At 44.5% G+C, this 16601-nt stretch overlaps 1 protein-coding gene across 1 annotated transcript in view; it reads right to left on the reverse strand.

Annotated features, from left to right (window-relative positions):
* Positions 1–16601, reverse strand: part of LOC115085327 (coiled-coil domain-containing protein 178-like) — a 205574-nt gene that overhangs the window by 151778 nt on the left and 37195 nt on the right. Inside the window, exon 2 of the mRNA XM_029591203.1 lies at positions 8102–8182. Within this exon, the coding sequence (XP_029447063.1) occupies positions 8102–8159 (58 nt within the window). The 5' untranslated portion in view covers positions 8160–8182. The remainder of the gene's footprint in view (positions 1–8101; positions 8183–16601) is intronic.

Here is a 16601-nt window from a genome sequence, read left to right on the forward strand (position 1 = left end):
CGGTGGCGTGATGGTGGTCCGGGGGCGTGTCCCGAGCCCTTCTCCGTTCCTGCTGTGCCGGCGCCCTCCTCCGTTCCTGCCGTGCCAGCGCACGCAAGAGGCAGGCGTAAGAAATAAAATAAGGTAGGGGGGGATTTAGGTAGGGCTGGGGGATTTAGGTAGGGCTGGGGGGTGGGTTAGATAGGGGAAGGGAGGGGAAGGTAGGCCGGGAAAAAAGTTCCCTCCAAGGCCGCTCCGATTTTGGACAGCCATCGGAGCTTCCCTCGGGTGTAGATTTGTTTGCGCCAGGTTGCCTATGCCTATGCCTGCGCATAAGTTTTATAATCTGCCCGACAATGTAAGGATATTCATCAAATAATATAAAGTGAAACAAGCAGTAAAAGTCAAATGGAGATGACTAGAAATAGTACGCCAACAGAAAACTGTGCATATAAACATCAAATTTGAAAACATGTTGAGAGTAAATTGGACAAGATAATCAGCAGTACGAACCACTTTCTATTGAAAAAGTGAATGAGACAGTCATTCCACTTCAGTGACTGCATTTTATAAAAACCTCTGCAGTAACAAGAACCAAAAAAGAGGACTTAAATGTTGACCATCTTGGCTTCTTGAACCTTTCCTTTCTCTTTGTCTTTCTTACCAAATTTGCCAGACATGTCAGGGATTAAGAGCCGGATTTTAAAAACGTTAAGCGTGTAAATGGTCCTACGTGCGCCGGGCCTATTTTAAAAAGGCCTGGCGACGCACGTAAAGCCCCAGGAAGCTTAAGTCCCGGGGCTTGCAAAAAGGGGAGGCAGCGGGGCGGGGCCAGAGGCTCCAGGCACAGCGGCCATTTGCTGCTGTGATTGGGAACACGTGCTGGCCGACTGCCAGCGCGCACAACTTACTTCAGCCCCAAGGCTGAAGTAATTTTTTCAACAATAAAAAGAAATCAACAAAGGTAGGGGGGAAAGGGCGGGGGAGGTAGGGGAAGGGAAGATGGGGTGGGGAGGGTAGGGTAGGGAAGTTCCATCCGAGGCCAATTTTGGAGCGACCTGGGAGGGAACGGAGGAAGGCAGCGTGGTTCGGAGTGGGCTCAGCGTGCACAATTGTGCACCGCCTTGCGCGTGCCAACTCCGGATTTTATAACGTGCGCGCACCACACTTGGCGCCAAACACTAAATGATGGACAAGATGGTAAGTGCGGTCCTTTTGCTTGGTGTGCTACACAGTGGATTTCTATATTAACTACTTATTGCTTGCTCCTTTTATAGATATCCATGTGAAACTCCAATACCCTGTTGCAGAAATAAGTTTCAAAACTGGAACATATCAGGACTTTTTGGATTATATTAACAAAAAGAAGTCACAGCAAGAGAAGTTCACTTAAAAACATTTTTATTTTGCAAACTCCCAAAAAAATACTATAAAATGGTAGACATTTGGGACCGATGATTATATATTAAGCAATGAAGGTAGTAATACCAGTAGTGCTTATTATAAGGCCCCCTATAATATTTGCTATATTTAAGAGTTATATTTGGCATATATAATCTTTATATACCCTTCACCTGTTTATGTAACTGTAAATAACTTTGCTCTTGGTAGAGTGTTCCAGAAAACATGAGCAGTTATAGAGAAATTTTACACTCTTGTAGTTTGCAAATGGTAATCATGTATCGAAGAAAAGTGAAGCATATGTGATGGCACATACCAATTGAGTTTACTTCTTAAACAAAAGGATTCACTATACATAGTTTTATAAATCAAAGCAATGGCTTTAAATTGTATATGTTGCTCAGTTGGCAGACAATGGAACTCTTTAATATATAAAATAATACTCATTTTCCATTGCAGGCCAAATATTTTTCTTACCATGGCATTTTGCACAAATTGTAGAACTTTAAGTAGATAAGCTGGCAAGTAGAATTATAGTAATCTAAATGACTTAGAACAAGAACTTGTACAACAAGTTTGAACTCATTAAAGGTAACATTCTTTTCAATGGCATAACTAGCTGGAGTTTCTAGAAGGCTAATTTGGCCACTCAACTGATTTATGATCATTGTGACAAACTGCAAATCTAGTAAAACACCCAGATTGCGAGCTTCATTTTTAACCTGGAATTTATAATTGCTAATAACTATCTGGTCAATTTTAAAAGCCTTGCGAGCGCCAAAACCAGGAGATACATGCATGTGAGTTTTTATGACCTGTTCATTTTTTTAATGAAAGTGACTCAACAATCAGAATATTTTATGACAATGACATCATCAGTATCCCTTATACATTCATATTAGTGAATACCATTCAATCTCAGCATTAAGACTGGGTGGAGTAACAGTATTCAATGTGTATATCCAATATTGTTCACTAAAATTCAGTCTCATTTGACAACTTTCTTCACATACTGAAGGGGTGATTTTTCTCAATCACCCATCACTGTAAATCAGTGAAGTTATGTGAATGACAAGATGGAGGCGGTCCAGAGAAGGTCGACCAAAAAGGTGGATGGTCTTCATCGAATGACTTATGAGGAGAGATTGAAGAATCTAAATATGTACACCCTGGAGGAAAGGAGGAGTAGAAGTGATATGATACAGACTTTCAGATACCTGAAAGGTTTTAATGATCCAAAGACAACGACAAACCTTTTCCGTCGGGAAAAAATCAGCAGAACCAGGGGTCACGATTTGAAGCTCCAGGGAGGAAGAACCAATGTCAGGAAGTATTTCTTCACGGAGAGGGTGGTGGATGCCTGGAATGCCCTTCCGAAGGAAGTGGTGAAGACCAGAACTGTGAAGGACTTCAAAGGGGCGTGGGATAAACACTGTGGATTCATAAAGTCTAGAGGACGTGAATGAAGAGTGGGTGGCTCACGGGAATGACGGCTACTACCTGGAGGTAATACCCTTATTCAATAAACATACACATGGTTAATGCGACTCCAATATTGCTCTAAGCTTCAACGGCAAGAGGAAATGTGGAAAAAAGGATTTGCATTCACAAAAAAGCTGGGAGTAGCTTGCTTGTTACGGTGGCTACTACCCCAAACCAAATAAGCCTGATACTTCACTTTCAATGCATATCCAGCATAAACCTCTGCTTCAACGGCAGGGGGAATGAAGAAAAGTGGATATATTTATAAACAACCAACAAGAATTGGATTATTTAGTCTGGGTAAACAAATAAGCATGGGTATAGCTTGCTTATTGTGGCAGTTACTATCCCTAACTAATTAAGCTAGATATTTCACATGGACTCAGCAGACCTTTTGGAACTGCAAACCATACCGGGATTGGCACAAAGAATACAATATCAGCAGCACTACCTGGAGCTCCTGGCAAATTCTTTGGAGCATCTTAGGGCACGTCTAGACACTACTGCAACCCCGGGGCCTACCCCTCCCTCTGAGATGCCCATACTGGCTGCTACCACCCCCTTTGAAAGAGCTCCCCTAATAGCCTTTACAAGAAATTCTAATATACGGGACAAAATAGTAAGGGCGTGTTTGAAATCAGGAATTGAAGAAGGGCCCCTGGAACAAGCTCCAGGGAATAGCCCATGTGGTGCATGTGAGATGTGTGATCCAAGTTTGAAAGGAGCAATCTGGCTTTACCCGGGTTCGAATCAGAAAGTTTTTTTTAAAAAAACCTACAAACTGTAATTCCACCAATGTTGTATATGTGTTTCAGTACCCGTGCAACATGATTTATGTGGGACGCACGAAACGAAAAATCTGGGTATGGTTACTTGAACACAAAAGCTGTAAAGACCCAAAAATTAACAGCTCCATTGGTGTCACACGGTGTGGAAAAAGGGCATGTGTTTCGCGACTTGAGGTGAACAATTTTAGAAACAATTAACGTTTCTAAACTATTCACACAAAAATATCAGATAGAAACAAACACACTGCTCCGTTATGGCAGTTTTCTCCCTAAAAATCTACATAACAACAAACATATGGAACAATTTTTAAGATTGCGATGTTTATGTGGAACCAGTCAAGAGTATGAGAAGTAAGCTTGTGAGATGTGTAAGAAGTTTCTTGAATGCGGGTTATCCATCTAAGATGGTAAAGCATGCATACAAGAGAGGACTGCATGCATACTGAGATTTGCTTCGAATTAGTCAGCCCCATCTTACTATTGTCAGAACAGTGTGTGTTATTCCCTTCTCTAATACATATGACTAAATACAGAGGATTATTTCATCACACTTGCACATTTTGCAACTTAAGAGCATAAGAACATAAGAAATTGCCATACTGGGTCAGACCAAGGGTCCATCTAGCCCAGCAACCTTTTTCCAACAGTGGCCAAGCCAGGTTACAAGTATCTGGCAAGTACCCAAAAACTAAGTTTATCCCATGATTCTGATGCTAGTAATAGCAGTGGCTATTTTCTAAGTCAACTTGATTAATAGCAGGTAATGGACTTCTTCTCCAAAAACTTATCCAAACCTTTTTTAAACCCAGCTACACTAACTGTGCTAACCATATCCTCTGGCAACAAATTCCAGAGTTTAATTGTGCATTGAGTGAAAAAGAATGTTCTCCAATTAGTTTTAAATGTGCTACATGCTAACTTCATGGAGTGCTCCCCATGTTTTCTGCGGAACCTGTCCTTGAAACCTTGCTGGAGTGGTTACCACATCCTCGCTCGCTGACTCTTCGGAGGCTTCCAGCACCAAAAGAAGTTGTTTGGTGGCTGTCAAGGCAACCTTTGCTGCTCACCTCTTTCTGCCCTGCAGCTCCGATTCTGGGGAAGATGGCCACCACTGCCTCTGCACGCCAACTTCCCTGGCATTCCCCGGGACGGCATGGGTGATCCCGGTCACCATCTTGAATCAGGTGTGACTTAGGGCATGCGCGTGCCTGCCCTTTTCTTATCCACGTCATGGCAGGAACCTCGGGGGCGAACCCACCGCATGACATCACTTGCCGATGTGCACTTAAACTTACCGGACCTTTCTACCTACGAGTTAGCAAGGATTCTGTCTTGCTTAATTCCGCTACTCAGAGACGCTTCGCCTCGCTATTGTTGCATTCCAGTTGAGTGACTCAGGTACCCGCTCCTCGGGGGACTTGCTGCACTCAGGACTATCCGCTCCTCGGAGAGCCTTCTCTGCAAGTCTCACATTCTCTAGTCTAGTGAGCTCTTCTCGCTGCTACTACGGACGACTCCTCCAGTGCTCCCATACCATGGGCCTCCACTGTGACACATCGGAGTGAATACAAGATCTGCTCTACTCTACTCTGCTCTACTCTTCTCCTATCTTCACACTGAGTGAATTCTCGGGTTATCCCGCTAGGCGGACCACTACCGGATCCACGCTGCCTTGTGCCTACTTCAACACCAGCCTCCGGCCTACCCCGCACTGCGGGCCACTACCAGAGATACCTTGCACAAGAACTACCAGGAGGAAGTAATCCCGGGGTTACCTCGCTCTGCGGGCCACTACCGGAGAAACCAGCTTGAGAACTTTCAACTCTGGACTGTGCTTACTAACCCGCTCCTCAAGTTTCTTCTGCTTTATAATAAAGCTCTCTTACCTCTCGTGTCCATCACTGCTGAGACCCCGCCTGTCATGGTGAGTCCCCACAGGGCTCCTCCCTGTGGGTGGAGTCAGCTCTCACCACGAACCAAGGGCCCACTACCAAGTACAAACATAACAGGTTGAAAACAGAAAGATTTCTTTGATGCTTCAGCTTTGATCCTCTTGTGTAGAAGATATAAGAGAACCTCTTAGGTAGAAGAAAAGACAGGTAATCAATGCATAGCAAACATTTCTATCTATTGCCTATTCAGGTAACTCCTCAACCAATTAGGCCTGGATATACTCTAGGTCAGTGGTTCTCAACCTTTTTTCTGTTGGGACACATCTGACAGATGGTTCTCACATGCATGACACACTGACCCATGACCATCATGGGACTAGATGTAAAAGTACAGTTTGCATCCACGGGAACCCCCCTGACCCACAATAATGGATGTAAAGCAGAATTATGACATTCCCCATACAACTCACCCTACAAAAAAGATATTCTGGTTCTGGTGTCATCTCAGTAACAGCAACTCAAACTCCTTTTACTTCCAGGCTCAATAGCCCTACTTATGAAAAGACAGCAGTTTACCACCAATGCATGTCCTCTTGAGAAAACACAACAAATAACACTGATACAAACGCTTACATGCTAGTAAAATATCTCATCTCGGTAACAGACACAGAACCGACCTAACATACTCCCAGGATCTGTAGTAATGCACATAAACTAATCCGCACACAGTTACACCTATATTATGGAACTCACTCAAACAGGAGCAACCCTATCTATGAAAAGGCAACACTACAAATATTAAATCAGACCCTAAAAACCAATACACCTCCTATTAGGAAAACAGAACAAGCCAAGCTACTATAGATCCCCACTCAGAAATAATTGTAAAACTATACTAATAAGCAGAATAAATGTTTCAAAACAGCTATGAACAGAATAACATCCAACAATTAAAAACTCATAAAAACTATTATAAATTCTCCAAACACCAATAAAATATTTTAAAAAAGCAGACACATCACATAATATTAAATCATTAAAATGACAGTCAATCAAGAAAAATAAACTTAAAAAGCCACCTTTACTTATCCCCTCCAGCAGCTCTCCTACTCCTCCTCTTCCATGCAGACCATAGCACACACCAGAATCAGCAGTAGTGGCTAAGCTCTATACTCATGGTCCTCTTCCTTAGGGCCCATGTCTCTCACACACACACCATACCAGTCATGCCCCCATGACCAGTTTCTGTCTCTCACACACCAATCATTTCCCAGTCTTTGACACACACACCAGTCACCTTCCTGAACAGTTTCTCTCATGCCATACACACACACAGGCTTCCCACTCCCATGTTCTTTCAGATATGCAGGCTTCTCACTCCCATGCTGTGTCTCACACACACCCCGGTTTCTCACTCCCATGCTCACTCTCTTCACATGCACAGGCTTCTCATTCCCATAATCACTTTCTCTCTGTTACACACACACACACACACACACCAGTCTCTCTCTCTCATTTCCATGCTCGCTCTCCACGTGCATAGGCTTCTAATTCCCTGAATCACATTCTTTCTCTCACATTCACACACACCAGTCTCTTTCTCTCACACACACCGTCACCTTACCAACCAGTCTCTCTCTCTTGCACGCACACACACACAGGCTTCCCACTCCCATGCTCTCGCTCACATAATCAGGCTTCTTACTCCCATGCTTTCTCTCATACCCAGATTTCTCATTTCCATGCTTTTTCTCTCTCTCACACTCACATACACATCAGTCATCTCCCTGAGCAGTCACTTTCATTGTCTTTCACATATATGCACACATCAGCTCTCTGACCAGTTTCTCTCAATCACACACATGCTCTCAATCAAATACATTTTCTCACTTACACACAGGCTGTCTGGCTGCTTCTCTCTCTTTCTCTCACTCACTTCATCCCCCCTCCCCCCACCCCGAGCACAAATGTTACTGCAGCAGCCTCCTCCTCCAGCCCCTGCAGGCCAAGAAAGAAGAATCCCATCGGCCGCGGGAGGCTCATGCTGCTATCTCCTTTCCCGATTACCGTCTGCTTTGATTGCTCGGGGGGCCGATGCTGCTGCCGCCGCTGCTACTTTTCCACGCGGCACGGCCTTTCTCCTTCCCGCGCACCGCTCTGTGTATCACTTCCTGTTCCGGGTCGGGGGGGGGGCAGGCGCAGGAAGAAGAAAAGACCAGCCGCAGGTGCCACAGCTTCTTCTAGCACCGCTGACGTTCCCACTGGGCTTGAACGTGCTGATAGCCCGGCGGCAACGGCACAGGGAAGGAAGAGCAGCGGGAGAGACCGGGAGCACGCGACACACCTGCCGGTGCTTGGTGACACACCGGTTGAGAAGCGCTGTTCTAAGTGCATATGGACCAATACACAATAAGCAACTATGATATGCTAAATATTGTAGAATTCAATCTAAGTTAATGCAGATAAGGAGAGACAAGCCTTAAAACTATGAAAAACCTCTTAAGAAATAAAAAGGAACAATGATAATATGTGCACACAGCTATAAATTCTGATTCTTACCAGGCAAAGGATTCTTGTCTTCTTTGGGAGAACTGTGGACTAACTGCATATCAGGCATTTCTTTCTGCTATACCTTGCAACCTAAGAAAAAAGTAACATACTGTTAGGTATATAACTGTTGAATCTCAGAGGGCCCAACTCGACCCATGTTTTGTTTTTCATGGCCTAGCTAAATAATCTCTGTACTGGTTTTACAGAATGAGCTAGAATATATTATACTGCATTGCATTTGCTCTAATTGATAGTGACACTTAGAAATTAAGAAACTGAAGAAAAGTTTCAGCTAGTCACAGTCAGCTCAGACTAGATATTGTTTTTCACTTAGAAAAATTGTTTTTGCTAGAAATAGTTGGTTACACAGGCAAAATTATTGTTAATAAAGGACATAAACTGCTAAAAACAGAAAAGTAACAGCGCTGTTATTAAAAGATATCATGTTGCAAGACCACTCAAAATTGTAAACAACCAATTAATAACTATATAAGAATATATATAACTATATAAGAATTCTGGGTCACAGCAAGGGTCCATCAAGCCCAGCATCCTGTCTCCAACATTGGCCAATCCAGGCTATAAGTCCTGGCAAGTACCCAAAAACTAAGTCTATCCCATGCTACTGATGCTAGTAATAGCAGTGGCTATTTTCTAAGTCAGCTTGATTAATAACAGGTAATGGACTTCTCCAAGAATTTATCCAAACCTTTTTTAAACCCAGCTACTCTAAGTATACTAACCACATCCCCTGGCAACAAACTCCAGAGTTTAATTGTGCATTGAGTGAAAAAGAACCTTCTCCGATTAGTTTTAAATGTGCTACATGCTAACTTCATAGAGTGCGCCCTAGTCCTTCTATTATCCGAAAGAGTAAATAACCGAGTCACATTTACCCATTCTAGACCTCTCATGATCTTAAAGACCTCTATCATATACCCCCTCAGCCATCTCTTCTCAAAGCTGAACAGTCCTAACCTCTTTAGTCTTTCCTCATAGGGGAGCTGTTCCATGAGCTACTGTGCCATACTGAGCAATGGAAATGATATATTGGTGTGTATTTCCTGATTTCTTCAGATTAGCATATAGTAATTCTGTCTCCATACATGCATGTACATTTGGAATAAAAGGAAAATTCTTACCAAAATTATTTTGGGTGTAGTTGTAATTCTTTTTTACCCAAAGCAGGGGAGCTGGCTGGAGTCAGTTTAGAGGGTGGCTACTACAATGATCAATGGTCTTCATTCTAAATTATGGGGCAGATTTCAAAAGGCCCAGCAGTACACGTAAAGCCCCGGGACGCGGGGGCTTGAAAAAAGGGGTGGAGCGTGGGTGGGGCTGGGGCAAGGTCAGTGGCTCCTGGCATTGCGCCATTTGCCGCCTTATCAGAGACCATGTGCTGGCAATCGGCCGGCGTGTGCAACTTGCACCTGCCTGGAGGCAGGCGCAAAAGGTAAAATAAAGATCGGGGGGTTAGAGTAGGGCTCCGGGGGGGAGGGGGGGGAAGGTTAGAGGAAGGGATGGGAAGATCAGGCTAGGAGGGAAGGAACGGAGGAAGCCAGCATGGCTCGGTGCGTGCAAGGTGTACAATTGTGCACCCCCTTGCACGTGCTGACCCTGGATATTATAAAATCAGACGTATATGTGCGTTATAAAATCAGGTGTATATGTGCGTGCGCCGGGTAGTGCACGCACATATAGGCCATGCGCACTCCTTTTAAAATCTACCCCTATATGGGGGACAGACTTAAAGATCAAAACATGTATACCCTTGAGGAAAGGCAAAATAGGGGATATCTGATAGCAACATGATAAAGATATTTCAAAATCCCCAAGGTTTTTATGCACATGAGGCCAGCTTCTTTCAATGAAAAAGTGACACTAGAACAAGGGGTTATGGGATGAAGGTAGTGGATGCATGAAACAGCCTTCCACTACAGGTGGCTGAGACAAAAAACAGTATATGAATTCAAGAAAGCATGTTTAAAGCTGCATATTTAGTTATTTATTTCATATTTAGTTATTTATTTCATATTTAGTTATTTATTTCAAGTTTTTCTATACCGCCTATCAGATATTCTAAGAAGTTTACAAAATAGAATGTTCATAAAATATGATAAAATGCAAAAAAGATAAAATAATGTAAGCAAACACCACCTTAAAAATAAAATTAAAATTAAATATAATGCAAAATCAAACCACAAAACTAGAAGCACAAAACAAGTAGTATCTTTAAAACATAATCCAAAGAACATAAGCAAACATCTCATAAATTAATGTACCAATCTATGAAGTTCTGTCTCCTCTGGCTGACACAATAGCAACAAGGAAGTACACTTTCCATGTGAGAAATTTTAAAGAAGCCAAATCCACTGGTTCAAAGGGTGGCTTCATAAGCAGTGCCAGAACCACATTAAGATCCCATGGACAAGTGGTTTGGCCATCAAAGATTTGGTATGCCATGGGCCTCTCCTAAACTTTGACACTAAAGGATGATTGAATATCTTTTTACCCTCCTCTTGAACATCATAGGCTGCTATGGCACTGAGGTGCACCTTGACTGAAGAGGTCCCGAGGAGAAAAGAGAGTATAAGTACTGAAGCAGTTCCCGCAGTTTGCAAACAAATGGGTCAAAGGAGCTCTATTGACACCAGGATTAAAACCATTTACCATTTAAAGTTGTAAGCCCTTCTGGTTGAGCGCTTCCTGACAGATACCAATGTATCTTGAGCGTCTTTGGGTGAGGATAGGGACACAATCAGCAAACACTCAACATCCATGCTGTCAAGCTGAGTGAGAAGAGGTGTGGATGATTCAGACAGCCCTTTTTTGAGTCAATAAGGTCAGATTGACCCCTGGAGGAATCAGAGCACACTATGACTGCAACACTATGCGAGTGATATATGCTATTCAATGCCCATGCTCCAAATTGTATATTGGTCACACAAAGCTGGCCATCAAAACGCGCATCATATAACGTAAGAGTTGCATAAAAACCAGAAAACTGAACTCTCCCCTAGTGAAACATTGGTTAGAATATAATCACACACTGAAACTAGCTAGAACTAGGTTGCCTCCCCTAGTTCTAGCTAGGGGAGGCAACATTTCCCTGCAACTTCAGCCCAAGAGCAAGAGTTTATTTTTAAATGGTAAGCCCTCTACCCAGGTGGTTTAAATACAATTGAATGGGAAGCCTTTTGATAAGATTTTATTTTTAAAAACAACATCAGCCTTATTACTAGAATATTTTTGGTGTTCTAACATCTTTCCGTATTAAACGCTTTTGTATTATTGCGGGATCCAGCCTCACTGAGGTTTTATTCTCGGCTTTATCAGAGGAAGGAAGGCTGAGGTAAGCTCCGTTTGAATAGCCACTCTGATATAGATCTATAATTTTTTATATGGAATGTATGTTCTTAAGTATTTGTATTTCAGATCATGTAGCATAAATGTCCTTGTCGGACAAAATTAATTTTGCACAACATGATTTTTAACTATACTAGAACATGTGAATGATTATCAGTTTTGTGAGTTTCTGGATGCATATTCACTTCTTCTTCCTGAAGAAGCCACTACTGGCGAAACAATAAGGCCTCTGTTGGAGTACGAAGAACTGCTTTCCCTTGTGTTGAATACTTGCAAGAGTTGAGCAAACTCTATATACACACTGGTGCACAAAGAACTGTTTCTGCTTTCATTGAATTTCTTTGTGAGTGTTATGGAACCCTGCCTGCGGGTCCCCCTGTGAGCAGGTACTGCTCACCTCCTTGCTGCTTCACCCGACACGGCATGGACGCCACCATTGTTGGGCCTTCCAGTGTGGCTGGAGCCGCGGACTTTCCCATTCTCATGGCCCGGAGGCCGCCCCTGGTGCTCTGCTTCACCGTGGCAGCAGCTGCGGACTTTTCAGCGTCCTCCCATGTGGCATGGAGCGCCGCCGATATCATCTCATCCTCCAGGGCTGCAGGCCGCAAGCCCCGGGCTGCAGTAGTGGCTGGAGCCGCCCCTGGGGCTTCCTGCAGCAGCTGGAGCCGCTGCCATCTTCGGGGCCTGCGTTCAGGCCCAGCCCAAGTCTCGCGACGTCGACATCTGCAGGACCGCTGTCCAAACCAGATTCAGTTTCATGTTCCTAGGCACGCGGCCGCACCTCTCTTCAATATTTAAAGGGCCAGCCACAGAAAGTGTGTTGGGCCCCACCTATGGACTGATTTCCTGCCTAGCCCTATAAAAGGACTGTCTTCGCATTACATCTTCACCTTGCATCAGAGTTACTTCACTCTGGAGGCTCCTGCCTGCCAGAGCTCCGTCAGGTCTTCTTCGTGGAGCTCCTTTTCATTTCGTCTTCATGTCAAGTCAAGTCAAGTCATGTCTCGTGCCTGAGGTCCTCATCCAGGTGTCCTGGTGTTTCGCCTCCTGGTGTCCTGCTCTTCTTGGTGTTCGCTTCAGCGCTCTTGAGGCTTCTGTCCTGCCGGCCGTGGATCTCCAGGTGACGCTTCTCCGTCTTGGGACATGCCAGCAGGGGACTTCGGTCCCTGCACTCCTGAGCTTCATGTCCTGCCAGCCTTTGTGGTGCTTCGGATGACTTATGGCTCCGTCGTCGGAGTCCCACCTCGACTGGATTCTTCCCTGCGCTCGTCCCGTTCTCAGCGTGGTCCATGACCAGCCTCCTCGGGCTGTGTAGGACGCGCAGTGGGACAGGGTGGTCCGCGACCAGCCCATTGGGTCTGCCCGTGAAGGTGGGCTGAGTAGGGCGCCCTGAGAGACAGTGCCAATGTTCACCCTCCCAGCTACTCTTCTCGTCAAGTTCCTCGTCTCGTCCTGGATGCCGTTGCATCAGTCTTGGTGTCATGTCTTCGCTTCAACGTCTTGTTCCTGATGTCGTCGCATCGACCCTGGTCCAGGATGCCGTCGCATCGACCACTGGTCCGTGATGTCTTCGCATCAGCCTTGGTGTCATGTCCTCAACTACCTTGGTGTCATGTCTTGTTCCAGCTCTTGTCTCTGATGCCATCTGCATCAGCCTTGGTGTCATGTCTTCGTCTGCGATGCCGTTGCAATGACCTTGGTGTCATGTCTTCATGTCAAGGCCCGTCTGCCCTCATCCTCAGGCCAGGCCTGCTGCTCCATGCCAATCTAAGCGGCATGTCCGAAAGGGCTCGGAATGGTCGGGAAAGCTAACCATACATTTGTTTATCAAATAATTGTTAACTAAGGGGTAGATTTAAAAAAACTGCGCCCGCACAAACAAAAGTACGCCGGATTTTAATAGATACGCGCGTAGCCGTGCGTATCTTTTAAAATCCTGGGGCGGCGCACACAAGGCTGCGCAAAAATCGGCAGCCTGCGCGCGCCGAGCCACACAGCCTGCCTCCATTCCCTCCGAGGCCGCTCCGAAATCAGAGCGACCTTAGAGGAAACTTTCATTCCAGCCCCCCGCACCTTCCCCTCCCTAACCCACCCACCCCCAGCCCTATCTAAACCCCTCCTACCTTTGTTGAACAAGTTACGCCTGTCCATGGCAGGTGTAACTTGCGCGTGCCGGGCCGGCCGCCAGCGCGCAATTCCCCAGCCCGGGAGCAGTTTTGGAGGCCTAGGCCACACCCCTGAAATGCCCCCGGGCCGGAACCACGCCCACTTCTTTCTCTTCATACTACAATATTTCCTTAAAGTATTTTTTAAGCATTTCACTTGCTGACAAAAGTCTAGTTTGTAGGAAATTAATCAGACGTAGATTTTTACATCTCATCATATTCTCGAGATTTTCTAAATCTCTATGAATAGAGAGACTATCTTTAATCTGGACCACACCAGTATTGTCTAACAGTTTAATTTTTAGGTATGTGCATTCGTTTCATACGTTTCCTATACAAGCATGTAATATGAAACATATGAAACGTATGAAACGAATGCACATCCCTATTAATTTTAGATGTCACTTTTCCCATATCATCTCTCAAACTAAGTATTTCCTTTCTTTGCATTTCTATTTGTAATTTATTAGAATTTACTACACCCGACAAAGACTCATTCATTTGTGAGACATTGTTATTAACATTAACCATCAATTTTCAGATGTCTTTCAGGGTTAGGTTATCAGGAGGGTCCGTAGGCCATTGTTGTGGCCTACTTAATTCTCCTTTAACAAAACTTGTATCCAAAATCTCTAATTGATTACTTATCTGTTTTCCCCCAGAATCTAAGCAGTCTCTTCCCTTGGTTGGGCCGCCAGTCTCTAGTTGCAGAAAACCTTCAAGAATCAATGTCATCAGTTGTGGAGGAAGTGAAGGTCCTTCAGCAGGACTAAGAGAACCAGAAAACTGCTTCCCTGATATGTCTTTTCTTGGTGATTCGATCTGTCTGACGACATGATCATCCATTGGTCCCCTAGGTGTTATTGGTGAGATTGGGAAGCTTTTGACTTTACTTTTTCTCCCCATAAATCCTGGGAGAAATTAACAAGAAGAGTTCACCAATTATTATCACAAGTAAATGAAGAAAGGAACAGGTTCGAGTTCTCCGCCCTTCTCCGGACTAAGCCGGACAAAGCCGTGCACCCCTTCGGAGCATGCGGCTTAGGCAGCGCGCCGGTGACGGCGGGGCGCTCTCTGCAGCTTGAATTTATGCAGCAGACACCGGCTGATGACGATAGAGACATGCCTCTTTCCCGGGTCTCGGGCTCTCACCCAGCTCTCTCTCTGGCTCTCAGCAGTCAACGAAAAAAAGTCCTTCCCAGGTATTCTCCTTCAGTCAGATGTCTCTCCCCACTTCATTAAGCTCTCCGACTTTCCCGGGTCTGCAGCTTGAATTTATGCAGCAGACGCCGGCTGATGATGCCAGAGACACGCCTCTTTCCCGGGTCTCAGGCTCTCACTCAGCTCTCTGTCTGGCTCTCAGCGGTCAACGAATAAAAGTCCTTCCCAGGTATTCTTCTTCAGTCGGGGACGTCTCTCCCCACTTCGTTAAGCTCTCCCTTCCACTGCTATTTTAAGAGTCTCTTGAACATATCTCTTAAAAGTTATTAAAGGTAGCTCACCCATTACTTTGGGGAAGTTAAGGAGTCTCAGTTTAAGATGCCTCAGGTAGGAAGTCCATTCCCGTGTAGAAATAGCATTCATTTCCTGTAGATTCTTGATATCATTGGTAATCATTTGTATAGAGTTAGCTTGTTCATGAAGTATCCGTTGATGGTCGTGTTCGATTACATCAATCCTTTTTGTTACTGTCTCTAAGAGTCGGGCCTGTTCATTGGAAGTAAGTGCAATGCCTGCAATTAAGTTCCTAGAAGGATTCCAAGGTGACTACTGCCGGTTTTATAATCTCCTGGAGTTGAATGAGGCAATACATCAATTCAGGAACAGTTCTGTTCTCCTCCGATAGTCTCAAAGAACTAGCTTCTCCATACAATCCTCTCTCCTCTGGAGGTGCAGTCTGAGAAGGGGCCGCCTCCCCAGCTGAACAGATGCCGGCAGAAGCTCCCGACTGAGTCTGCCTGATGATGTCATCCACTGGCGACTCAGCTTTGTTGGCACCGTGTAGGGGAGAAGCTTGCGGCGGTGCCCTAGGATCTGGCAGACTCAGAGATAGCTCCCAAGGCGAGAACAGGGCTCCTCTCCCCAACTCACCAGCGGGACTCGAAGCCCTTGTTTCCGAGATTTGAGTCACCCTGAAGGAATATCCGAGTCAGGAGGGAAAATTCGGATTCTCCCCTTCCTTTTGTGAGGCATATCCAATTTCAAATGCTTTATTTTTAAGAAAAAGGAAGCTTAGGAATCAGAGCTACTTGAGCAGCATCATATCAGGCAGCCATCTCTCCTTTCACTTGTTTAAACAACGTACCTTGAAACTGAAAATAAAAATTCTGTGACAATCTCTGCCAACTGTATGATAAATTTATTTCTACGATGAGGTGTCACTAACCGTACAAAAGCCTGATGTATAATACTGAGAGCTTCCTGTTGGGGGATATTTGTATAAAGTGAGGTGATATCAGCAGTCACCAATTTCCATATATCTTGTATTTGACCTATACCATATATCATATTCATAAAGTGTGTAGTATCCCGTACATATGACTTTATGCCTTTAACCAAAGGCTGCAATATATTGTCAATAAATTTGGCTAAAGACTCAAAGACAGATCCAATCCCCGAAACAATTGGTCTACCAGGACGGCTTGTGAGAGAGTTATGTATTTTTGGTACAAAGTACATATATGGAGTAGTAAAGGTTGTAGATCATAAATATCTATACTCTTTTGATGTAATCACCTTACCCCCATACAGCACCATCCAAAATGATTTTAAGGTTAGTCTGTATCTCCATACCAGGGTCAGTATCTATCCTGTCATAAAACAAAACATTATTCAATTGGCTAAATGCCTCCTCCTCATAAGATCTTTTATCAAATACAACCAAAGCTCCACACTTATCTGCCACCCTCACAATTATATTCATCATCCTCTCACAAAGTTCAAATGGCTGCCCTCTCCTCTCAAGAAATATTATGCTT

This window comes from Rhinatrema bivittatum, chromosome 2, assembly GCF_901001135.1.
Source record: "Rhinatrema bivittatum chromosome 2, aRhiBiv1.1, whole genome shotgun sequence".
Classification (NCBI taxonomy): domain Eukaryota; kingdom Metazoa; phylum Chordata; class Amphibia; order Gymnophiona; family Rhinatrematidae; genus Rhinatrema; species Rhinatrema bivittatum.